The 26,781-nt window shown below is 40.6% G+C and overlaps 1 protein-coding gene across 1 annotated transcript in view; it reads right to left on the bottom strand.

Annotated features, from left to right (window-relative positions):
• Positions 1 to 304: 304 nt before the first annotated feature.
• The window catches only part of APBB1IP (amyloid beta precursor protein binding family B member 1 interacting protein), a 51,016-nt gene continuing 24,539 nt past the window's right edge, over positions 305 to 26,781 (bottom strand). Inside the window, exons 8-14 of the mRNA XM_017741534.1 lie at positions 26,283 to 26,357; positions 25,031 to 25,174; positions 21,515 to 21,625; positions 8,865 to 8,963; positions 7,835 to 7,952; positions 3,840 to 3,937; positions 305 to 1,847 (exon numbers count right to left, since the gene is read on the bottom strand). Coding sequence (XP_017597023.1) covers positions 1,317 to 1,847; positions 3,840 to 3,937; positions 7,835 to 7,952; positions 8,865 to 8,963; positions 21,515 to 21,625; positions 25,031 to 25,174; positions 26,283 to 26,357 — 1,176 coding nt within the window. The 3' untranslated portion in view covers positions 305 to 1,316. The remainder of the gene's footprint in view (positions 1,848 to 3,839; positions 3,938 to 7,834; positions 7,953 to 8,864; positions 8,964 to 21,514; positions 21,626 to 25,030; positions 25,175 to 26,282; positions 26,358 to 26,781) is intronic.

The following is a 26,781-nucleotide window of genomic DNA, read 5'->3' as shown; positions in this document are numbered from 1 at the left end:
TATTGACAAATCAACCTTAAGCCACAAATAAGACTAGAGATGACCCAAAACACAGTCTGTGGCACTGCCACCAGCTTGTCATTCTCCTGCCTCCACCACCACTTCTGGATCTAGGAATCCATTTTGTCAAACACAGCATGCTCACCCCCTGTATTTATTTATTTATTTATTTATTTAGATCCCACACTTTTTATGCTTTTTTATAATTCAAAATACAGAAATATATTGCTGAAGATACCTTAAAAGGTCAAGTGTGCATGAGAAGAGGCAAAGACCAGAATAAATAAAAACTAAGTCTAGAACGTATAGGCAAAAATTCTTTAAAATATTTGAAGTTCCAATTGCCAGTAAAATGCCTGTTCATTAACTGTGACACTTTGTACAGATACAAAATAGAAGCTATTTTTATTAAAGAACTAACAATGAATGCTTCCTAAATGAACAACGGAGAATTAAATGGGGAGAACAAATGAAAAAAACATGTAGGAGGAAACATTCCTATCAGGTACAAGGTAATTACAAAGCCTTTCACAAGACAGATCATTTCTAGGTACAGTTTGTAGATAAATGTTAACCAACAGAAAAAACCCCTGCTTACCATGGAAGCATACATGATTTCAAAATTAATTTTTTTCTTTGTCTAAGGTAACCAAGTAAATGAGATTTCAAAGCAGCAGCTGTGAATGCTGACAGGTATGACTGAGTTGTATATAGAAACAGGAGTGTATAACATTTGGAGTGACTGGTCGTGGCCCTGACTTGCATCTCACAATAATCTAGATGAGCTTTTCATTTTTAAAGCAGACTATTGAAGAAAAAAATTTAAAGCATCTTTTTATTGGAAGAAAACCCCCCATAGCTGAGAGTTTTCTGATAAAGAACTTTTAAAGGCAATTCTGTGAAAAGGGATCTTCCTTCCCAGTTCTCAAAATTTGCGTGAGGACATTGTATTTCTCCTTCAACTCCAATTCTATTAAAAAGGCAGCCACAGCAGATGCATTTCACTTTCTGAAATGGCTGGCTCCAGAGTGTTGCTCCACCATCCCTGGCTTTCCTTTTGGAGGGAAGCAAGACTCTCCAGCTAATTCTTACCTTGGCCTGGTGCTGGGATGGGAGTTAAGAGCAGGGGATGGTGAGGTGCAGGGGGAAAGAGCAGGTTACAGGGAAAAAGTAGGGGACAAAGGGTGCCCCACCTTCTTGAGACCCCTCAAGAGGAACCCTGAAGGAGAATTCCTCCTGGAGGAGCCTGATCCAGCGTGACCTTCTGTGATGCAACACAAAACCAGCACGTCTTAAAGTCTACCCACTCCCAGACTTCAGGAGCTGTTGCCCCTTTTTTTCTCAAGAGCTTTCATTAGGTCAGACATGAAATCTGCTTGCTTGCCTCCCCCTGCAATCAGAGGTGGCCCTGCTGACTGTGGCTCTTCATCTTGTCCTGTGTTTGCCAGCCTCTTTGGAGGAAGTGGCACAGGTTTCTTTGTTGGAAGTGGTGGTGGCTTACTGGAGATGGGTGGAGGGGGTAATGGCACATCTCCATTACTGCTGCTGGAGACTGGTGGTGGTGGAGGCACAAAATCAGGAGGTGGTTCACAGAAATCAGATGGTGGTGGTGGTGGAGGAAAATCAATCTGCAATGTAGGTGGTGGTGCTGGAAAGCTCTCTGGATCTGTTAGGAAAATGCCGCTGTCTCGTTTCACTTTGGAGGGTAGAACTGGTGAAGCAGAAATAGCAGATGAACGCCTTTCAGGTGGAGGAGGAGGCTGCAGTGAGGTCCTCTTACTCCGGATGTTCTGTGGCCTCAGCAATGGCTGTGCCAGGCCAGGTGCACTGGCATTATTTGTTTCAGCCTTTAATAAGCAGGAAAAAAAAGAGGACAGACACAGTCAGTGAATGTGTAAACTAATGCCACTGCCTAAGAACATAAAAAGATGTGAAAATACATGGGGAGAGTGTAGTAGACAGGGAAATGAAGTAGAGTACATTTTGCCTGAAATGTGAAAATAGTATTTTATTTTCTTCCCAGAGCTGCCTACAGAGGTTTAACAGTGGAAACCTCCCTGTTGCCAGTCATAGTACTTCTTTGAATGTTGTCCTCAGAAGATGAGTACTTCTAAAATTTCAAATAATTGCAGTTAGTAAGACTAACATCAAGGACGTATCTTTGGGTTGCATTGTCCTTGAGCCTGGAGGAAATGATCCTTGAATATCGACCACCTCTCTTGGACTCCTCTTCCCTTCAGGGCCTTCTCCCATGGGATTCTTCCAAGAAGATCCCTAAAGATGCTAAAGTTAGTTCTCCTGGAGTCCCTGGTTAAAATCTTGCTCTCTCTCTTGCATCCTCTCCCTTCAATACTAAACTCTACAATCTCATGGTCTCTGCAGCCAAGGCTGCCCCAACCTTCACATGTCCAACAAGGCCTTCCCTGTTTGTTAGTATAAGGTCGGGGAGCACAGCATTCCTTGTGGGATCCTCCACTACCTGTGACAGGAAGCTGTCATCAGTGCTTTCCAGGAACCTCCTGTTTGTGCTTCACTGTTTTTCTTCTCCAGATGTCAGGGTAGTTAAAGCCTCCCAAGAACCAGGGCCTGTGACTGGGGGGCTGCTTCCAACTGCCTGTAGAAGGCCTCATCCACTTCCTCCTTCTGATCAGGTGGCGTGTAGCAAGCACCCACAATGGTGTCACCCTTACTAGTCTGCCCTTTTATCCTCACCAAGGCAGAGCTTGGTACACTCCAAGTGTTGCCTCACATAGAGGGCAACTCCACCACTGCACCTTCCTGGTCTGTCTCTCCTAAACAGCACGTGGCCCTTCCTGACAACATTCCAGGCACGGGAGCTATCCCACCATGTCTGCAATTGCAATGAGATCGAAGCCCAGTGGCTGCACACAGATCTCTAGTTCCTCCTGTTTGTTTGCTGCTTCTAGAGAAAAGTGCTCTGCATCCCTGTAGTCAGCAGCACTAATTCTGACATGAGCTAATTACAACATGTATAATTCTCACTCCTTGCCTACAAACATGGAAGTAAATCAGACACAGGAGTAGGGAACCTCTGGCTGAGTTCTGAGAATGTGATCTGCTCCAGAGGAAGTGAGGTTCAGAAAAGAGAAACAGGAGGAACTCAAAGACAGAAACAAGAAGCGTAGAACATGTAATGCTGGTGACAAAAAAATCCTAGGAATTTAATTTCATTTGTCCTGTGCACTTCATGCATGATGGAGAGACTGAATAATGAACTGCAAACAAATGCACACTTTTTTTCTCTACGACGTTCTTGAGGTTCTCATACTGTTCCCTATGATATTTTTACAGCCAGATATGGTGCAAGTACACAAAATTTGGAGCTTAACTAAGAAATGCACTTAGAGCCTAAGGAAAACATGTAATGTTTTCCCTTAGTTCTTCACAGTTTCTCCTTTCTTACACACTCATCTTCAGCTGTGCAGTGTACCCTACTGAAAACACTGTTGTATGCCTTGTGTTTCTAAGGAAAGATGGGTTTTTTTGGCAGAGACAGAACACGGCACCAAGGTTCTAGCAGCACAGACACTTTGAGACTTTCCCAGCAGGCACATTCCTATTCCTGCTACATGAACTCAGGGCTGCTTTTTCTGAAGAACAGAAGCAGTGGGCAGCTGTGCCTTCACCTCCCATCAGAGGCTCCTGGCTCTGCACAGCACACACACTGTTTGCACTGTGCAAAGCATGAGGAGGGGCAGCCACTTTTCCCAGGAGCCAAATCCTTCTCACTGGCACTTTGAGGGGGAAGACAGTGGGTGAAGGGAAACAAACTTGAAGAACTCATTCACAGATGACATTTAACTGTAGTAACTACTCACCTGTACTTCGGATGTATCCACTTTCTTCTGAGTGTCTGGAAATTCTGCACTGGAACGACGAACCATGTGGGGAATCTCTCCGTTTGACTGAACAGTACCTGTGATAGGAGAGGAGCCAGAGGGAAGACAGTGTTATGTTTTTGTGATATTAACCAAATCAGGGAATACCCAACTAAGAAAAAGGCTGTAAAAATTTCTTTACAACTTCCACAAGGAAACACTTGTTACAGGGTTTTTATACATAACTTAGTAAAATCTGTTTTCTACTTCAAGCTCATTTTGTGACTTTTCATATTCAGTTAAGGAAAATAAAGTAGCTTACATTAAAATCTGTAAGTACCTTACATTAAAATACCTGTCTTTCATAATAGCAGTTTGAAGTTTGCAGTGTGCTGTAGTATTACTATATATTCCCAGTTTTTATTGCCCCCTTTTTTTTTTTTTAAATTTAATTTAGGCTAAAGACTAAAAGCACCATAGTTTCATATCAATCAGTCATGGGAGTGGAAGGTCTGAAATCCTACAGAGGGGCTGATCCACTTTCTTTAGTAAACAAGCTAAAACATCTCCCCAGCTCTGAAACATCTGCCCCATTTGGAATCAAAAAGATCTGTGAACTTCACTGCGTTCTCAGATTAGTGCGGATCTGGAAGCTGGCTAAGTTAAAGCTCTTTAAAACACCTGCCCACCAATTCTGCTTGTGTAAGGGGTATGCATAAATAACCCAGTACTGTCAAATGGATTAAGTGAATGTGAGACCAAATGACAAATTTATAAGTTTAATTATAAAAAATCCTTGGCCCCTGTGTAGTCTGATGAGGATTAAATACTCTCCAGTTTAGTGTAGCATTTTTAAAAGCTGTAGTAGACAGTGTTTGGTGCCTAGAGAAATATATTTGTAAACCTTAATGACTGCCTTAGCTCTATTATAATTTACAGTTCTGAGATCCAGTAAAGTTCCGCTCATGTACTTCTCAGATGTTAGTGAACCCTTAGCTGTCTACAGTGTAGATTAAGCACAACAATGGCTTTAATGTTAATGTGTACTTTATTGATTAGCAAAGAGGTTCCATGAATATGATAAAAAATAGAATAAATTTTTTTTATTGCCATGCCTGCAAATCACATGACTGGCAGAGAAGCAAGACTAACTCTGCAGTGTGCCTAATTTACTACAGCTATTTAGGCTTCAAGGGATGACAGAAGGTGGTCTGACGTCCTTAGGTTTTATGCCTGTGCCTGCATGTTGTTCAGCGTATTTAATCCAAAGTACCATTTGGATCATTCAAACTACAATTTTGTGGTGTTGAAGAATTAACATGGAAGTCAACAAAGAGATAAAACCAACCTTGTGGCTCTCCTTCCTCCCCTGGGTTCTGTGCCCAGAGGGGTTCTGCTCCCTCAAGTGGAGCAAGTTACTGTCTCACCTCCTTTTATCTGCTGTTCACAGCAGAGCAGGAGTTTGGTCTTCACACTGCTCAAAGATGTTGCTGCCCTCAGTCATACTGAGATTTAACTAAATGAAGGAGAGCAGAGAGAGATCCACTCTATCTAGTGCAAGGTATGGTGTTCTACTTGGCAAAAATGATATAACAGAAGGCTGGGACATGGTAATCTGTTACTTCTTCTGTTAATGGCTTTCATTAACTATGCAAGACTTGATAGCAACACTTGATACATCATCTCCTGCCAGACAGCTAATGGACTCCCAGACAATATAGTATGCGAGCCCGTGCATTCTATTCTTAAGGTTTATTTTTAATTTAAATGTTATAGTGTTCTTTACAAGTCAATTTCTTCAAAATTTTAAGGTGATTTAGCATTTGTTTTAAGAAAAAAAAAAAGGTAGTCCAAATAATTAAAAATATAAATACCTAAATGCAAAATATTTATCCTTGTAGTGATAAGGAACATCTGAATAAAGCAACATCTTCTATCTTTCAAACATCATGATATTGTGCAGGACCACTACATACACTGATTTTTTTAGTGTCCAAAGGCACACAGTAAGGCAGAGAAGGAAATAACGTATTTTGACTGAGATGCACCTGGGACACTTTAGAGCCACAGACTACACAAGTTGGGGTATATGTGAATATACAAATGCTGACTACAGCAGTGTGTCCAGGGAATAGTGGCTAGATGATATGTGAGAACAGAAGTTTCACCTGCCTTCCTTGGCTGCCACTGAAGTTAACAGAGTACAGCCCCTGCTCAGTTCACACAGGACTGTAGTTTTCTATAGCAGATTTTAGCCTATACTGAAGTCAGGCCATACAAATGGCTATAGAGCCATCTGAAAAGAAGTGAACATGCTCTGTTCCATTTCCAAAGCACAAACCAACCACTGCTCACAGTCAGGCAGTTCTAGTAGCATAGTCAGGCCCCAGGTTTTATATAGGGCAGCTATGACTATATAGCTGAATATAGTCTGGGTATCTTCCAGAAAACTGGAAGATACCCAGAACCACAGTGACTTGCCTCAATTAGAACACTAATGATCCTTCAGAGATATTTCCATAGAGACAGTATACATGACTAAAATCTTTCCAGGCTACTTAACCATTTAATGCAATCCATTAGTTAAAATTAGCAGTATATTCTGTTGAACACATGCAATGTTCCTAGATTCTATTAAGGAGCTGAAGTCACACAGATGTATATACAGCCTTTATAAGGCCTCAGTCCTGCCCATATCCAGGACAGATGGCAGCACCAGCATGGAGCCCCCCTGGCCAGCCACCCTCTCTACAGCTGTCAGCACCTGAACACAAATGTTCCACAACTGTCCCACCCACCCTTAGTCAACTGAGTCAACCCAAACTTCCTCCTGTCGAGGGTTGACACTGGCTGGATGCCACGCACCCACAAAAGCCACTCACTCACTCCTCTCTGCAGCAGAGAACAGAGAGACAGAGGAGAGAAAATTTAAGTAAGGATTCATGGGTTCAGATAAGGACCAGGAGAGATCACTCACTAAACATCAAGGGTGAAATAGGCTCAACTTAAGAGATATAAAGCGAATTTATTACCAACAAAATCAGAGCAGGATAATGAGAAGTAAAACAAGCCCTTAAAAACACCCCCCTCCCCCCAATCCGGAACCTCCCTGATCTCTAAACAGTCTGTTATTGCATCTCCCCATCCCAGACGTGTATTTACTAACATGATTTAACTCCAAGGAATAGTAGGAAGACCACCCTCTATCTCACATGTACTCAGAAAAGGTGAACTGAAGCCCTAGAAAGGTGTTTGAGTTGTCTACATGAGAAGTCAGATTAATTAACTGCCAACAGTGATTTTGACTTTGCCTGTCTTAAGACAGTAAGTACTTAGCCAGCATACCCTTCCTAATAAAGCATATCTTAAGCATGTAAACTAAAATTAGTCATGCAAGTTACAACTAGTATCATTCACTGTTGTATTTCTATCATGGTAAGATCAGTAACAGCAGTATGATGAAGCTACTGGAAAAGTAAGGTTAGAAAATAACCCAATCCTTTCTTACTCTTGTGCCCTAACACCCACATTGCTACCATGGCAATCAGTGAAAGGCTAGGAAAGGGAGTGGCTCACCCTGTAATAATCTTTCTATAATGATCAATCTCAGAATCTCCCACTCATCCCTTTTATTGATGGGAAGAAAAACTCCAACACAGCCAGTGTAGAGATGGGCAAACAGAAAGTTTCAAGACATGGACCATCAGTCTGCAAAATGTAGATGGAGGATAAAGGATTCAGATGCCGACAGAAAAATACCTTATTAAGTTACGCAGATTTAAACTGATCTTCAGTGAACTGTCTTTGTATTCTCCAAGTTCTAACTGTAAAGTGAGAGCTCTGCTGCTGGGCTTAGTCATAGACCAAAGCTACACTGGCCTGTCTATAAAAAGACATCTTGCTGAATCCATGGGTGGCTTTTCTGAACAATGACTATGCAACATAGTAGAAGGGGACAATAAATGTGACTTCAACTGCTGTGACAGTATCAGTACCTGCTGATGAGGATCCTGCAGGGGTAGCTGGTTCCATCACTTTTTGATTGACCCACCGAGAGGACAAGCCAGCTTTCTTCACTGCACATTTGTAATTGTCATAGAGAGTCTTGCCATACTGCAAAACAATCAAAACCATAATATGAGCTTGATATAGGCCAAACATTTTTTTTGCTCTTGGACAACTTTTCTAACCCTGTTTCTTCCTACCTAGTTTTGTTAAAAAGTATCTTTATACAAGTAGTGTGCCCTTTTCCATGCAGGGCCAGGTGAAAAGCATCTCTGTAACAGCACAATAAAACATGAATCCCCATGACCAAACACAGTCCTTGGCTTTAAAATCAACTGTTCTCAGTAAGTATCTTTTTCCAGTCGTTTTCCAGGTATTACATTTTCAAACTGGAGACTTGAGACACTGAATTCCAGGCTCTAGAGCAAACAGCTCTGTCAGTGTAAGACACAACATTAATTTGATGTTCACCCCACACCTTTGTTATATGTCACCCTGCAGCAAAACTGTCAGGAAAAAGCCCAAACTAACAGATAAGAGGAGTGGGTCTGTATGGGAAAATACAGCCAATACCAAGGCTGTGTATAAATCCATCTCCCTCAATGTCTTGTACAAAGAAAAATGGGCTGTCAATTAGGATCTTTTTGAACAGAGTGAGACAGACAATTTGGGTAGGACTGTCCGAAAAATGTCCCCACTGGACTGACCAGAGCTTGCACATTTTTAGCCACAGCATATTATTATTGAGCCAGATAACTGTGCAGTAAGTTTTATGAGTATATGAGTTTTATAGCTACTGAACTCCTGTGTTAATAAGAAAAAGACACTGATAGCTAAGGTGCAGGGACATTCAGCAAATCCATCCTCATCATGCACTTCTGATCTTTGTTTCTATGGTAAAATTAGCATGAATGTCCATTCTTGTCACAGCATTTCCAGTTGAGGTGATGACAGTCAGTAACCTGAGGAAGACCTGATTTTACAGAAAACATATTAAAGTAAATTTACTTTTAATCTCACCTTGGCAATTCTTATTCCTGTTACCCACTGATGCAGGGTTGCTTTATCATCACAGCACAAGTACTTGATGTATTGTGACTCCTTTTGAATCTGGGGGTGCTGAAAGATAGTAATTCATAAAATAAGACAAACACAGAAATTAAATCACTATACAAAGGTCTGAAGGCACCACACAATGACCCTGTGAAAACACATCATGAAGATGATTTGGAAAAAAAAGGCAGCAAAAACAGAATATAAGAAAATATAAAACCCATGGTGATTATGAACTATACACAAGTTGCCATTGGCAGCTTTTGCTTAAAATCATTTAAATGCATTGTAATATGAATTCAAGGGCTTCAGAATTGTAACAGTGATATAGAGTTCAATGAAGTCTACAACTGCTCTGGTTCAAGGTTTAACACTCAATGCACAAACACTAGAAGAAATTCTGTTTCTCATTTTGTGGTCTGTCATATGTGAGGCACCCAGACTGAATGCTGAACATAATTAGTTTTCGAAGAGTATGTTAAATTTGTTTAAGTATAAACTTTCAGGTAAAACAGATTTTTCTCCTAACTGACTGCCTTTCTTTGGGCTCAATTCTAGCTTTCTTCCTATACATTTTTATTCTGCTTTACTCTTGCTGTTTTTGCAAAAATTATATATAAAACTGTGATATGTTCTAGATAGAGAATCATTCAAAACCCAACACCATCAGAAGTATTCTTTTGCATTTGTTTGTATCAAAAACCTGTAAAATTTTTAAACCTTTTTTTTTTTTTGACAAAATTTAGGATCTCCTTCCTTTACTGATCAAGGTATTATGGGTATGTGTTGACATACCTTTGCAACTCCAAGACCACCAAAATGCCAGACTTCCTACTTGCCTAGGACTGAACATTCTGTCTAAGACTCTGAAGGAACTTGGTTTCCCTGCTAAAGCAGAGAAGGGTGTAAGTCTTTAGTAACCCGGATGGAATAACATACTGCCATCTCTTGATATGGAAAGAAAAGAATGGACGCAAAGGAAAAAGGCTTCATTATCCCTTATTTATGTGTTCATTTCTATCTATATTCTTAAAAATTTTAAGTGCACAGTTAGTGAAATATTGTGAATGCACGAAGAGTAGCTAAATATGCTCCAAGGATTCACTATTGTCACATCCCTTGCTTTTCAGCCTGTGCAGGTAAAAATTCAAAGCACACCTCCACCTAGCAGCAAGGACACTGGGTTTATACGTGTCAGTAAGCCCCCAAAGCAGAGCAGTGCTGGATGGAGGGAACTTGGCAAGGTCCCTCACAGCACAGAGTGCTGCCAGCCTCCGGCTCATGTAGGTGCCATCTCCTCACAGATGTCTGCTGGTGGGCTGGGACGTCCTGGTGCAGAGGCCAAACCCTGCCCACAGCTGGGTGATCCAAGGGTTCAAAAGCAGAGCCAAATACAGAGGACTTGCTCCTCAGCCACATGTCCCTTGCTCCCTGCTCAGCACTGCAGACACCAGGCTTCCCTTGCTTGTGCTGACCCAGCTGCTCAGGAGGCCATATTCTGATTAAAAAAAAAAACGGAACTGGTCTGGGTTAAATAGAACTCATTTCATCATGCTGTAGCTTTGGTTTATATATTTTTAAATGCAGAAGTACACAGCATGACCCACATACAGCAAGGGGATAAGGGACATTGTGGCTTGGGGAGAGAATGAGTAGCAAGGGATGGATGAGAGGATGGGACCACACAAGTCGCTATTGCTGCCAAAGCCCTGTATCATCAAATTATGGAGTGAGAGGGAACATACCATGGAGATAACTGTGAGGAAGAAAAAACTAAAGGGATATTACACCTTAAGAGGTCTCACACAGACAGATGCATCCCAAGGCAGTGCTGTGGGTGACCGTGTTACAGTCCCTGCATGTCTGCACTCACCTGCTCACATAGGTCACACTCTTGGCCATTTTTCCACAAACACACAGCTGGCCATCTCCCCTGGACAATGAGTACATATCTCAGCCCCCTGGAAGTGCCTGTGGCTACCTTATTCTATTACCTTGCTCTAGGGCACTAGAGCTTGAGAGCTAGGGACATCTTACACTACAAGCCCAGAGGTGCCAGCTCACTGTCACCAGGTGCCCTAACTGCAGAGCAGGTGCCATGCCCACCTCATGGCCCCTCCCCCAGCTGGTACACTCACACATCACCCCTTCACACAGCTCAACGTACAGGGCTGTCTCTTGTTTTTATACACCTCTGCCACGTTTCAAACAGAGGCAGTAACCAGGCCCCTGGACAAACAGCCGGCTCCAGCTCCCAGCATCTGCCTGTCCCTGTCTCCCACAGCCTTAGAGAGCCTGAAGGCTGCTCAGAGTGGGCTCTGCTAGCACAGTAGGTGGCTAGGACACAAAGCCCAAAAATCCTCATTTCCTTCCACTATTTCTCCATTAGGTGACCAAACAGTGAAAATCATTAGAGAATTCAGCCTGAATTCCTTCCACTATTTCTCCATTAGGTGACCAAACACAGTGAAAATCATTAGAGAATTCAGCCTGAACGGTGCCTTTAAAAGGAAACTGTAAGCAGGCACTTTTTTGTGTGGGAGTATATCCCATATACCTGGGTTACTTTATCACCAATGGAGACAAAAGAACCAGGAGGTGCAAACAAAGACACTGCAATCCTCGGCAAATTCAGTTCTTCAGGCACTTTTCAACTTGCAGCAACTAGCAATTTTGCTCCAGTGTGTAAGGTCCTACTGAACCCAGCAGATGGCACCCAAACCTTTCAAGAAGGAAAAAAATGAGCTTTTTTTCCCCCCTTCTTTTTCATGGCAAGAAGTCCACTGCATCTACGTATTTCCCCCATTTTTAAACACCACACTTACAACACTTACTTGCGTGCTTTTATTACAAGAAAAAATAGAAGACTTCTATCATTAAAAAATGATTCATGCAAACATCTGGAAGAATGTCCACACTGCATAACAAGGCAGAGGAGGTCATGGCATAAAGTAAGCTAATGGTGCTGCACATACACACAGCTCTGTCACTGGGATCTGCTTCTGGGGTGCTCAAGAGGAGCTGCTGCAGACCTCTCTTCTGGAGCACCCTATGGAAGTATTAGTTTCACACGAACACCAGTACTGTGCCAGATCAAAGGTTCCTGAACCCAGTATCTGGACTCCGAGAGCGGCCAGAAATGGGGGAAGAGAAATAACAAGATAAGCATATATGATACTTCCTTCTCTATACTCTCTCTTATCTACAATGATTTTTGGGTATTTTCTGAGACACACGGGGTTTCTCCGTAATTAGGTTCTCCTTCAGGTACTTCTTCAGTTTTTTATTGAGCACGAAGATCTGGCATCCACAACACCTTTTAGCAATAGTTTTTGCAGGTCTGTCACACACTCTATGAAGAACCACCTCCTTCTCTGAACCTGACTGCCGCTAGCTTTGTGTAACATTTTTGGTTTGGAAGAGACACCGAATGCCTGACCCCTAGCCACACCTTTCCACTCCTAAGCCTAGAGATCTGCATCATACTCGTGGCAAGCTGTCTCTCCTTTTCAGCCTACGGGCTTCTAGTCTCCTCATTCTTCAAGCCAAAGTAATTTCTTACCTTTGCTTATCCTTGTTGCTCCTGCTTGATACTTTTCCAAGTTTATTATATATTCTCTTTGACATGAGAGGACCAGAACTGCACAGGTGAGGAGAAACCAGGAACTCATGCCATGGTAAAGCAACATTTGCTGTTTTATCATCTATGTCTTTCCTAATCACTCCTAATGCTTGATTTATATATCTGACAACTACTGAGCACTGAACCTCAGCCTCATAATGGCCTTCCAGAATTCCTCAGTCTGCCCTTTCCTCAATGATCTGAATAACGTAACATCATCAGCAAGTTTCCTCACCTCACTCCTTACCCTGACTATGAATATTTTCAGACTGTGGGGTACTCACCATCCTGAGAAGTTGAGGGGGAACTGTCAGTGAACAAGGTGAAAGAGTCCCTTGTCGGATAACATGCGAGTTACTCACTGGCTACCCTTTACCCTATCTTTTCCTGGCTATTGTCTCCACTAGGCAATCCATCTTAACTACTGATATTCACCAGCGGGACCTATTCCAAATTGCCCCAATCAATTCCTTGATTAAATTACTCCAATCAGCAACTGTGATTAAGTGCACAGTCACAAATATATGCTGTCAATTAGGGACCAAACTAGCAAGCTGTTGAACCTCCAGCTCTGAGAAGGAAGGTCAGACACCTCAGAGCCATGCAGGCACCCCGAATAATCTCTTTGTTACAGCTGAGAACTGTATTGTCTCTCATTTTTCCAAGAAGCAGCAGCAGCAGCACTGGCTCTTTCTACATGTAACTTTATGAATGACACATGAAGCTTAACTTATTACTGGATCCACAGCCCACTGAGGTCAACTGGAAATATCCCACTCACCTCACACAGGCTTTGGATCAGGCCTAAAGAGGACTGTTCAAGGCTGCCAGTGCAGAGGCTGCCTACAGTGGCTGTCTGTAAGGCCAGACCACAGGAACAAACACAGCAACACCAAGCTTAGCACTGAAGGTTTATACCCTTGTACGGGTATACAAGATTATTAGTAAGGGGCTCAGATGGAGACATCTGGCTTCTTGTGGTTTTTAGATGCATAAAGCATGCTACTTTAGGTAGGAAGATAAAATGGTTGAGCCAAGAATTTTCACAGCCCACCCACCCCACCATGTGCTTGCTTGGAGGAGCTGTATCATAGTGGAATTGCTTCGGCAGTACAAATGGCAGAAGTCTCTGCTCTTGATGCTGACCTTTACAAGCTCAACTTCAGAAAAAATCTACTACATAGTGCATAAAAATGGTGATTCAGAATAAGCAATTCGAAGAAGAACCTAGGCAGCTGGAAGTGCCTGGAAATGCTGACTTAGTATGAAGATCCCTAAACGATTCTATGATTCTCTGTGGACCAATTTCCTCCTTTCACAGCTCCAGTGTCTCAGGAGAGTGTTTAGTCCAGCACACAGACGTAAGCAGCTGTAGTCAATATGCAAGTCTGGTTTTGCTAAATTAGATTCAGAGTCTCTGTAATAACCTCTCTGTGAGACTAACAGAGGTCACTAACATCAATCATGGCACATGTGAGAAGTACTGTACTTTAAGGCAAAATAACACTAACCTCAGTATGCCACACCTCACATATAGACACGGATAAATTATTTTGTTATAGGGTGCATATAATGCCCTGAAAAGATCATTAAAATCATCTGACAGCAAAGTGAAAACATCTTCTCTGGAAAGCTTTAGCACCTTTGCCTCTGAAATATGCAGCACCAAAATGAATTATGAAAGACAACTGCTTAAACAGCAACAACTCTAGAAGTCATAGTTTAAAAGAAAAGTGGAAATACGCAAGTAAAAAGGGACTACAGAATTTTTCTCACATAAAAAAAAATGGAATAGTGCTTTGAAATAATATCGACTACAGTGAATTTTCATCTATCGATGTCAAAACTCTTAATAATGATGAATTAGTCACATCATCGAGCCTGATTTTGCAGGTATTAAGATCTGAGCATCTCAAATGTCAGGCTGCAAAAGGATGTGCCATGTTTCACCTAGAAAAGCACTGAAAAAGCTTGGAACAGAAGCTAGTATTCTCCCCTGTCCCACTGTCTCCTCTATAAGTATCAACTGTCTAGAGATAAAAAAAAGCAGAAGCACTTGAATATAAAGAGTTTGTTTTCTGAAGAGGTTTAAAAAAATATTTGTCCACAGATAACATTTTCAGATATAAAGTAAACTCTTTGCCTAAGGAAAGAAAGATAAAACACATTGAAAACCTGAAGAAATGGAAACTGAATGATGTGGTTTCTATGGTGTCTGCCAAAACAAATGACTGAAGGCCATGTGTGCATGAAATTGGAGATTATCCCAATAACATGTTCTTTTTGCTTTGCCTTCTTCCAACACTGAAGATGAAAAGTAAACTGAAGTTATTCAGGCATCTCATTGCATTCCTTGCCCCAAAATACATGGATCATTGCTCAGTCTCTGAGGCAGAAACAATAGCCAGAAGCATAAAGAGTGACTAACTTTTGGATCACAAGCTTTGGCTTTTCACAAAATGCTCAATGCTTTTGGATACCTTAACTACAACCAATGAACTTGTGCTCTTGTGCTGTGTTGAACTAGCTTCTCTGAAAAGCTGAGACTCTTCTGGCTCCCATGACTGGAAGAAGAATTAATACTCAGCACCTTTCAAAAGTCACAGTGAAATGGTTCAGATTTGCAATCTACCATTCATCGTGGTCAAATTCTGATGCTATGCACTCCTTGCGCGAAGATGATCACGCTTAACTGATCTTTTGAAGATGTGTGAACTCCATGAATAAAAGAATAATTGCCCTATTATAAGGAAATTATTCTTTTGACCTATGTTTCTCTTATGACTTGAGGCAAAATTTTTAGGTCATTAAAAATATATGTAACAGCCATTGTAACTAAAGAGGTCTGCTTTATGCAGGAAGTAATATTTTCCAAAGCTATCATATTCAATTTCTCCCTGTCCATTCTCTTTGTTCTCCCCACTGTTTATACATTAATCTAGCAAAACTGTGCATGTACATGACTGTAAACCCACGCAGCTGGAAGTGTTCTGCAATAAAAAATATTTCTACTTTTGCTTTCTCAGTTTATCTAGCAATGAATTTTACTCTGAAACACTTACCTGAAGCACTCATACTAACACAATTTCCAAATCTTTCACATAAAGAAATGAAAAATCTCCTGTTTTCTATCCTTGTTTCCTGCACTAGCCATTTGTTCTACATAGCTGTTATTCATAGTGTTTTCTATCTCAAACACTGCTAATTCTCACCTTCTACCTTTTTAACTGCCTTTGTGTTGAATGCATTACGTACATGACTCAGTCTGCACGGAGCACACTGGGTGAGGGAGGAGGGAATCAGGAGAGAAGCAGCTAAATACCAAATTACCTGCTAGAATGATGCTGCTATTGCAAACAAGCTATTCTTTTGAAAATTTACTTCCAAAATTCTTTGGATCATTAGAATTTTTTTTTTAAATCATGGTGCCAAATGATGCCAGGAAAACTTAACTGTTTTGACTGCACAGGAAAATGTACCCAGCTGTAGAAATAGAGGATGATTTGCCTTTGTCTCAGTTTATCCCCAGGAAACCAATTTTTTTCATCCTAGATTAATTCAGCATTATGCACCATTACCTCCAGATTACTCAAGCATAACCAGCACCAATAAACTATAATTAAATCCACTCTTTGTCACAGGCACATCAGACTGACTAAACCAGCAAATTTGCATATAGATTACCTTGCTATTTGTCTGCTCTGAAAGATTTCTCCACATGGTGTGACAAAATCAGCTCCTGGACGAGCATGCGTGCGCATGCACGCACAGAGACAATCCACAAAATAAACATTACATTCACAATTTCTGCTCAGTGCAATAGATGCTGTTGCTAGCATGATGGACAGATCCCTTCCTTCCTGGTGAAATACCTTATTTTTGTGGACTTCCAGTTTCAGCATATTAAATAAATCATGAAAGGTCTTATTCATTTCTACAGCATTTCCCATATAACATAGCAGATGGTGAATGAGAAAATTTGCAGGGAATCTAGATATAAAAACATGTATTTGTAAATGCAAAGGTGGCTCTGAGGAACCCAACCACTCCTATTTGCTGTGTGCAGTGTGTGAATATATTTTTGCTGGAAAGGGGAGAGAATTTGATTCCCTCACCACTGCTCTCCCAGGAGTGGCCAGCACTCTGTGCAGGGTGGCAGGGAGAGCTGTGCTTCGACCCTCTCCTGCCAACTCTGCTGGGAACAGTGACACATCTGAACTTGACAGAGGCAGGTTTGAGTGAGGATCTTTTCAATCGTGGTCCCCTCTCCTCTCCTCTCCTCTCCTCTCCTCTCCTCTCCACTCCTCTCCTCTCCTCTCCTCTCCTCGAGGTCTCTATTAGGAAAAGACTCACTTTGCCTGATGTCAAAGAGAGAAGTGGGATCTTTAAATTTATGTAAGCATTAGACTTAGGCTGAGCACAAGATAGGAAGAGTCTGCATGTTTACAGAAGATGTCCAAAAAGTATTTCTTATACTCAGAGGCTCTGTTTTTAATATGCTGAGGGTTCTTTTCATTGTTTCTGGGTTTTGAAATGTGGAATGTCCTTTGAGGGAGGAAGGCTTGTTTAGCAGTGGTAAAGAAAAAGTGCATTTAAGAAGGTTAGAGGTCAGCACAGACCAAGTAGCCACTGGAAAATAAAACAGTTCTTCAAGTTTTATAGTTGCCCCAAAGCCTAAGGATTCCTGAAAGCCAAGTCCATCAGAGCCTCTGTGCCAGGCTGCATTCCTGTCCTCAGGACCCAGCCATATCGGCCCTGGTCTGCTGCACAGGCACAGCTAAAGGTGACCCTGCTCTCAGACACCAACCAGCCAGCTGTGCTCTTTCTGGTTGGTCACAGCTGGGCTTTCTGCTGCCTGATATGAGGAAGTAGCTGCTTTGTTCTGTTATTGCAGTTGTCTCCTGAATCATCCTGAAAGGAAACTTCTGAATAAGCTCAGCAAAATGCTCTCTCTTTTGCTAGTGAACACTGTGATGTTTAATTGTTTCTGGCACCCCACCCTTTTGCCCATTATCTCCTCAGTGTCTTGATTATTAACAAATAAGCAAAGCACAGCCCATTTTTGTCCTGAGGCAAAGTATATACAGTGGGGTACTGAAATAATGGGAACAAATGATGCACAAGGAGCACTCACAGCATGTCGTGCTTTTCTAGCTGTAAGAGGCATACCCTACAGGATGGACCTGCAGACAAAATATTTATATTTGAGCTAGTTTAGGTGCAGATCCAATATCACAGGCTGCAAAACCCACCACAGCTTCAGGATAAGTATCAAAGCAACCTGCATGATACTTATGTGCATGATCTTGTTGTTGCTATACTAACACCAGTACCCAAGCCAGCATTAGCTACATAACCCTGATAGGATCACTGAAGCAGAAATGAAACACCTACATTAAAAAAGAAACAGCACAGAGGGAGCTGCCAGCTCCTGGTGACTGGATGCATGTTAGCTGGGACAGGCCCTAGGACCAAAGGGTTGCTGTCTCTGCAAGCCCCATACCTGACTGTAGCCTAGGAGAAAAAACTGGAGAAAAAGCCCACATCTCATTTAGAGAGCTTGAAGTGAAGCAACATTAGAAGAAATGTCATGAAGACTTTGAGGAAACACCCATATTATTCAGGGCTGTGTCAGACAACCCAAAAAATCTCGTTCTGGCTAAAACCAGGTCACCAGGGTTGTGGTTAACATTAGTTACAGTGTTTACATTCTCTTTACATTCTTGCCAATGCCTGGAACATAGATATAAAAATGGCAGGAATGTTCTGCTCATTCTTGTAACATTCCTTGAGTGCTCTTCCCTCCATAAAGACACACCATGAAGATGACCAAGACTGGAGGGAGGCAAAAGGAAATGTTTTCTCTTTTCTCCCTGCTAATATGAGACAAGACCTTCGAAGCAGGAACAAATGTTACTGGGTTTAGCCTACTGATTTGTTTAGAAGGCTCATCATACAACTGGGGACTGGAGGAAAAGAAAGAACACCTCCTTCAAGTCTGAGGCCATATTCAACTCCAAACCAGCCTACCCTCACTGGCCATTTGCTGTCATTTGAATGAACAACCGGCATGTCCCTGATCTTGAATTAAGGATGCCAACAACTCAGCCAGTCAGAAATAAATATGGTATTTTTTAAACTTAGTGCTCAAAGGCTGCAAGGTACTGCTGAAGCTGCTATGCCATTGCATTTCTCCTGCACTATAAAGTATAAGCTGGTCTCTTGCCTCTGAGCTGGACAGGTTCTTTTGCTATGTTTGAAACAAAGCAGAGCAAGTAACTTAGCTGATGACTGCTCACTGTTTTGACACAGCAGTTCCTAAGGGGTCCTCAGAAAGCAACAATTCTTTAAAAAAAGTAGTGGTATGCTATTCAAAAACTTGCCAAGTGGCATTACAGCTTGCTGGAGCTAATACGAGCTTGCAGACTAACAGCTTCCCTCAAAATATTTTCTTTGCTTTACAGCCACCTCACTGAACAGTTAGTATGGGCTATAGCTGCTACTCTTCCAATTACCTTCCACTATTTGTTGTAAGGCAGATAATCTTATACTGCCCTCTGTGGCAAGGCACTCATAGAGGAATGGAAGAGCTGGGAAGACACAGGAGAGCCTAGGCTGTGAAGAAATTTCCAACTGGCTTGGACTGAACTGGGCATCCAAATTCCTTCAAAATTACTAGGCTTCCAGTGTAATAAAACCAAATGTTTACCCATTAAATCCACTGCCTTTTGCTCACTGCACCTGTCTGCAAGTGTACTGTTATTTCTTCTTGAGGACTTCATTTTCAAAATACGGCAGGATGAGAAATATCTCAAGAATGATGGTTTGTTTTCCTTTGACATGTCAGGACAAGTGTTTCGCAGCAAGAGAGATATTTTCTTCTGGGAGACTTCCAGATAAAACCAGACAGGAAGAAAATGTGACTAAGTGTGATAAATGGCTCTGCGTTACTGTCCACACACTTTTGTGTCACCAAGGATCCAATCAGAGAAACTGACATTTAACTTTGCTCCTTCCCTCAGCCCACAGATCTCAAGATGTATTACCTCCTCAGCTCCAACGTCTAAAGGTAAGATGAGGATATAAGAGAACTCATTTCAGAACCATGACTTCAAAAAGTAGAATTAATACTCTATTTATGTATAGAATTCAAATTAATGCACAGAAATTATAATAAATGTTAAACTCTCCACTGCACCACCCTCAGAAAGCCACCCTAAGTGGGAGACTTTCACTTTTGAAACAACAGAAGATATGAAGATGACAATATCTGCCCGTACTTCCTGACCAGCTCCAGCCACTGCAGGTCAGCCATTAAAAAAAGCCATCTCTGAAACTGAGTGGGTAAAGAATCTACCAAATGATGATTTGTAGTAATTAAAATGAAAAACAAGCAGTGTAACATAATCTATTCATCACTAAGTTACATTCAGAAATAATTATTGATACAATGTTTATTCTAGTGTACTGCAACACATTTTAGAAGCATCAGAGCAAACAGTTTTGCTAAGTAGGTTTCATACATTTATAAACCTATTACTCCATAAAGCTTTCCCATGTGAGCTTCTGATCTTGTTCTTCCCATTTCACATGGAAGGTACAGCGCTAACGTCACACGTGAAATAAAGGAAGAATTTCAGCTGAGGTGTGACTTTTTGCTAGTGTAAATAGCATACCTCTTTTCAGAAAAGATGGCAGTAAGTCCAGAAAGTATAGCTAACTATTGCGAACAGTTAGACACATTGCTACATACATTCAAAAATCATGCTTTTATTTTCATCTGAACACAATGTAACTGTTATTAAATTAGTCAGATAGTTCTTAGACCAGTCATCAGTTTAGAAAATCAATTTTCCCTTACTTGTTACATCAGCTCCCCTTTTCCTTTTTTGCTCACTAGAGGTTTTACTTTTCAGAAGCAATGCTTACCTGTTAATTTCTGAAAGCTCACCTGTGTTTCTTGCAGAGTGTCTTGTGGATGAGTATAGTAATAAAACTATTCATCTGTGTTAATTAGATACATCTGTTTCAGAAAATAAATCTGTGTCTAGAAACCACTTCTGCTTGGCCATATGTAAATTAGGCTAGCAGACATTTTGGAACTGAATAAAAAAGTGCTTTAAGTGTGCAACTACAGTCAGAAATGTGGTACTATAAGTGACCTCTGATGTGAATGTTTCCTGTACTCTTTTTTCTGAGATGGCAAGAGACAGTGTTTTCTAATACTTTGTTTGCACTGCACGCCTTTAAAAAGAAAAGCAGCACCAAGATTATCTTCTGTCTTGTACACACTGATACAACAGATAGCAAGCAAGGCCAAATTACTGCAACTTCAAACCTTCATTTCTGCTATCCGAACTAGGTGAAAAGCATGGGCTTCTTTTCCTTTCCTAAGAGGAATGCAGAATTCCCAGCCTATTTGCAGTGCTATTACATGGAGAGGCAGCAATGAGATACTTATTCAAGAGCAAGCACTGATTTTCATGAGTGGATGAGCAATGTATTTTGCCTTCCTGCCATAAACAGCAGTGTAATAAGATATGACAAACAAGATGCCTATTCCTGCATAATTTTGCATCTCAGTTCAACAAACTCCTCAACAGGTATGACTACACCGCAAAAAAAGTAAACATGCTTTTTAGTGTATAATCCATAGTGGTCATAACATCAAAATTAGGGACTGCCAGATTTCTCATTATCCACCCTGGGTGTCATCTGCCCAGTCATGTCCAGTCACCTGAACAGTCAGCATATTCAACCCTGTTTTGAAGACAACTTTATAGATGCATGGTAGACATATATCATAGGACTATCAGTAATAAAATTAAGGTTCTAAATGTATGTTGCTGATATCAGTGAAACAAAGAAGAAATTAAACATGATTTTGCAAGAGTTATTCTACCTCATCAGGATCCTTGGAGCTTCAAACTTAAACATGTTTACATATAAAAGAAACTGTGTGACATTTGCAGAACTTATTTTTCATGCACATTACCTTTAAGACAAAGCAGTGATCTGTAGGTGCCTTATATTTCACTTTGTGTTGATAACCATAATACACGTTCACGTTCTCAAACTGAAGGAAGCATGCCAGATCCCGTGATGTCTACGAAGGAAAACCAAGCCCATCATTGCTAGAACAAATTGAATTTTGATGTGAAACTCATTAATATGACCTTTTTCAAGTACATGAAGGCCAACGATTTTTATTTCTGTAACTCCTAGGAAGCTGACTGAAAAAACAAAGATTAATTTTAAGTGTCTGCTTTCTTAAAATAAAAATTGGAAGGGGGTCAGTACATATTATGAATAATCTATAACAGAGTTCAACGTTTTGCTCTTGTTCTGGTTTTGCTGTGCTTCATTGCTTTGTGTGGAGATTTTAGGTTTTGTCTAATATGACCAAAGAGAACACCATAGTAGGAAACCACACCCTAAAAACTCTGAGTGGAGTTTTTCTAGACTGCTTTCGGAGATTGTTTTTCTTTCGTACATGTAACAAACAAACACTCATCAGGAAATAAGCATATTTAATCTGTTTTGCTTTGAATTTTCTCAAATTTCCTGGCATCATTCCATTTCTGTTTATCATATTTGCTTGTTCACAATATATTGCTAAAGTAACAAGGTTTCTGTTGCTGGTGTGTTTCTCGGTTAAGAATTCTGCATACAGTAACTTTTGCAATCTGAAATGCAAAAGTAGCCATTTCACATGGTCACTGCTGGCTAAACTGAGAAATCAGGAAATCGTGGGGGAAAAAAGGAAAAAGAAAACCACAAACCACAAGCCCCCTCTACCCCTAAGAATGGGGTATAATATGATATGGGGGTATGATATAATATGCATATGATGTTTTTTGTCTGCTGTTCTTGTTCTTAATGATATTTTCATTACAATATACCCTTGAGTTGGCTTTATTTACAAATTGAGTTTGCAAGTAAGATTTGTGGGGAAACAATTCCTATTGGATGTAAACAGCTTCTCTCTCTCTCTCTGTCTCCAGTGTGGCTGATGATGCCAGAGATTATGTCAGTGAGTGTGTGGACCTTGGTTTTTCAAACATTTTAAAGTTCCTAAATGTGCTCAAATCCATGCAGTATAATGAATTGTTCCTTTCATTTAGGAACCAGGCAATAGTGATTAAGACCAATAGGAATGCAGTTGTTATTATCTTCTAAGGAACAGATTTTTATGCAAGGGACAAAGGTGCTTATCAGGAGTATTTGTGCAATGTCAACATGACAGCAATGTTAACGTGACAAAGCAACACAATTAACAGAAATAGATTTTTTAAATTATCTGTAATTCTGAGGCTTTTGTTTAGTGACCCTGTCCATTAACAGCACGTTTTTGAATGGGATGTAAGTAGAGCAATACTGAAGAAAGAAATTAAGACAGCAGGGCTGACTGCTGCTGGTTTGTTAACAAATCACCCTGAAACAACAGAAACCACCACAAGCATGTATGTAAAATAATCTGAACGTCCCCCTGTATTTTCACCTTTGCTATGTATTTTACAGCCAGCACAAAGTGCCAAAGGCATGCCAGACTTCTTTACTGTTTTGTAATAGGTGAAAACACAAATACATATGATAAATTTTAAAACAGCTGCAGCAGCTGAAGATACTGTTGTCTGCCAACTGTTTGTTTCTGTACCTCAAGAAGGAATGACTCTATCCACAACTGAAAGATGTGCAAGGTGCACGTGCACTTTTCATCCCACCCTGAGACAAGGGATGAACTCTCGTAATTTAAGGGTTTTAACTGAAGAGCTCTACTGAATTCTACTGCAGTGCTTTAAGATGTTTAACACTCTCAATGCATCCTGCTCATGTCCCAGAGATTACTGTCTCCACAACAGACACATGTACCTGATCCTCAGCTGTTCAGTGTATCACTTAGATCACCATTAAGCAGAGATTTGAGATAAGAGACCTGACTTTCTCTGGAATGGCTAAAGCATGGACATAGGCATCCTTTTGCTGAAGGCTGTTACAGATGCAGGAGCAAACAGTTGACTGTGTTACCATTTTAAAGAGTTGTGACTATCTCCTACAGAACTAGATTCATGGTGGTAATATAGTGATTTTAAAGCACTCACACAGTTCCTAAAAATGGCTCAGTTATAGGCAGGGTGGTACATAGGCTGTTACACAGGCTGTAATGACAAACAGGCAGTAAAGTGTTAAACAGCTGTTTAGGAAGGGGACAATGTGGCTCCATCTGAGCCTATGTTTACAGCCTATCACTTGAAAAAAGAAAGCACTTTCCTCATTTTCACTATGATGAAAGGTCACTGAAAAAGGTATCACTGGGTGATGAAAAAAGGCTGAGTAACTATCAGGACATGCTTGCCTTGCTTTGGCACTGTACTTACTGGTCACTGTTGGAGGTGTGCTACAAGGAAATGTCAAAGATGGACTTGGCATTTGACTGTTCTTACACTTTTTCCACCTTAAGTGCCTTCTAAATAGCATTCTAGATCCTAATTGATAGGATGTTGTGTGTACAACCTGATTTGAGGCATGAAAGCCATTATCTCAGGGTCAGGTAAAGTCAAAATAAATTGCTGTGAAAGCAGCAAGGTGATCTGTATTTCACTGTCGTTTGATTATAAACACAGGTCACTGGAGCAGCAGCACAACATTCCTTTGCAAGATAAATCTTTTTTTCCTTTGTAATTTAGTCAGGAAATACCAGAAAATTTAAGTTACAAAGCACAACAGTAAAGCTCACCAGCAGCAGCAGCATTTCTAAATACAAAGCATTATCACAGCTGCAAATGGTAACAGAAATGGTTTTCAGAACACAAAAAAATAACCACCAGTCCCAGAATCCACCGTTCTACCTCATCACTGTGGAAATGAAAAGCCAGCTGCCCTTATGTGCAATACATCCAGTGCTGGCTGTTCAGACTCTTTAAATATCTTGTAATACTAAATGTCAGGGAATGTGATTCAGCCAGGTAGATGCTTCTGTCTCACTTCTTCCTACACAAAGGGCCTCTTAAAAAGCCATAAAAGGCACAACACATTCTCTAGGTACAGATCACTGTATTAAAAAAGTACAGCATTTCCTATGCTGGTTACTAGTGCAGAAAGTCAGTATAAAACAAAGTAAAATTCTACCTTTTTTGTGACAAGAAATTGGTTTACTTGACAACTTTTTTAGACATACTTTCACAGGGAACTCATGTAAGAGTGAAGCATTTTGGCAGCACACCACCAGCTGACAGGCGCAATGCTGTTTTTCTTTACCCTCCTGCTTTCCGGAGGAGCACTATTTTATTAATGCTTTTATCTGTCCCTAGAAATCAAAAGGAGAGAAATGTGACAGGATTCAGTGACTACACTCTAGTATTTGCACAACTGGTGTAGTCAAAGTTGAACCATGGAAACCTCAACCCTCTCAGATGCACCAGACTGTGCTCTTCAAATGTCACCTTGGGAGTTCTATACTTTCACCTCCATGAATTGTTTTATTGCTAAAAGGATTATCTGGCTTCCTGACCTTGGTTTTTCCTTTGGGTACATAATAAATTCCAGAAGCTCGTAGAAGAAAATAACGCCTCTTCCAGGACTTTTTTCCATCTTCTTTTAAATAAAGGGCCCCTTCAAGCTCTGGCACAATGACAGATGTCCCACAGAAGCTTTCCTGTGCAACAAGAATAATAATGCACAAAATAAATCCATTTAAGCACAATCCTATCAATACATAGCAGAAAAATGCTCCCTTGAAAAAAGAAAGACATTTCTTGTGACAGTGAACATATGAACATAGGGAATGCAGCTACTAGGGAGATGAACACCTTAGACAGGCAACGGAAACTTTTCCAAGCTAATGTTGGTGCTCACACTGATAAAGAAGGGTTGCAAAACCTCCACCTTTTAGGGTCAAGCAAAAACCTAAAAAGACTTTTAACTAGACACAGATGTGCTCAGTGAAGGCTATAGGACAGAGTGGCTGGTTGTTGTGTTTCTTCTCCACTGCAGTATTTATAGGTTCTGTAGAGAAATACTTGGGTAGAGAGGTTCTTTAGAGACTTCTCAGAGCTCTAAAAACAGCTCAGTCTCTGCCTTCACTTTGAAATACATGCTAGCATTTAAAACACTGTTTAATCAGATATACTAATTGCTTGCTTGGAGGACCCACTGTTGGGTAACTTTTAATGCCAACCCACTTATCACTTAATGTTTTCATTCAGAATTCACCACAACTTCTGCTGGTTAACATTTGGTGCCTTCATGAGATGCACTAATTTTGAAATGTGAGTCCTCCTCAGTCACCTGAGAAAAGTATTTCCTTTGTGAACTTTTACCAAACTGCTTGGCTGAAGAACTGTGGTAATCTTTTCTTTCACATAGCTCTGGATTTTTCTCTTTCAAGCATACATCTGAAGCAATACTTGAGCAGGAAAGGCAAGAGATTAAACAGACTTTCTGGAAAAGTGAATGGGTCTTTTTCTGTTGTAGTACAAGCTAATACGTTGAGAAGTAAATCCACTTCTAAACTAAAGATAATTGTTCGGTACTCATCAACCTTACTAACAATAAAAAGTCCCAAGGGCTGGCCTAAGAGTGAACAATCTGCATTTTTAATGAGGAGCAGCAGATGCAGAAGAAAGTTGACATATTAAACCCGAGATACAAAGACACCAGTGATCACAGAACTTCCTGTTACACTATTTCCCACAAAGAACTAAATGCTGATGATGGCAGAGTTTTGGCGACATTTGCATCCTCAGCCTAGTAAGTTGGCTTACCTCCAGCAAAGCCTCTTTGTTTTTATCATTCATTTCTTTGCTTTCTTTCTTCCCTTTGTTTGCCAGGTAGAAATTCTGATAAAGACACAAAAGAAATTAATGTTCATTATAAAGCCAGCAATACAATTAACTAGATTGCTACAAACTCACTCAATAGTTACTGAGTCTTTCAATACTGAGTACCCAGTCAGCAGGTGCAAGAGACATATGCTTATGGACTCTTCTTACAGGAAAGTTTAATCATGAATTTTAATTATTTATTCTGAATATAATTCAAAAGTAACACAAGATTATTTTTGCCCATGTATATATAGCCTCCAAAAATTAAAACCTGTGGCTTATGTTTTTGGCTGTTTGTCTGGATCAATGGGTTTGGGTTTTAGCATTCCAATTTTCACTGCTTCCTATATTGTTACAGGTTTTATTAGGTAGAGAATCTAACATTGATTGCATGCTGATATACAATGAATACAATGTAGTATCAAAAGGCTAGAAAGCA

The sequence above is a fragment of the Corvus brachyrhynchos genome, unplaced genomic scaffold (genome assembly GCF_000691975.1).
Source record: "Corvus brachyrhynchos isolate BGI_N302 unplaced genomic scaffold, ASM69197v1 scaffold167, whole genome shotgun sequence".
Taxonomy (NCBI): Eukaryota; Metazoa; Chordata; class Aves; order Passeriformes; family Corvidae; genus Corvus; species Corvus brachyrhynchos.
Note: the sequence above shows the minus strand (reverse complement) of the source record. Positions and strands in the feature narration are given on the sequence as shown.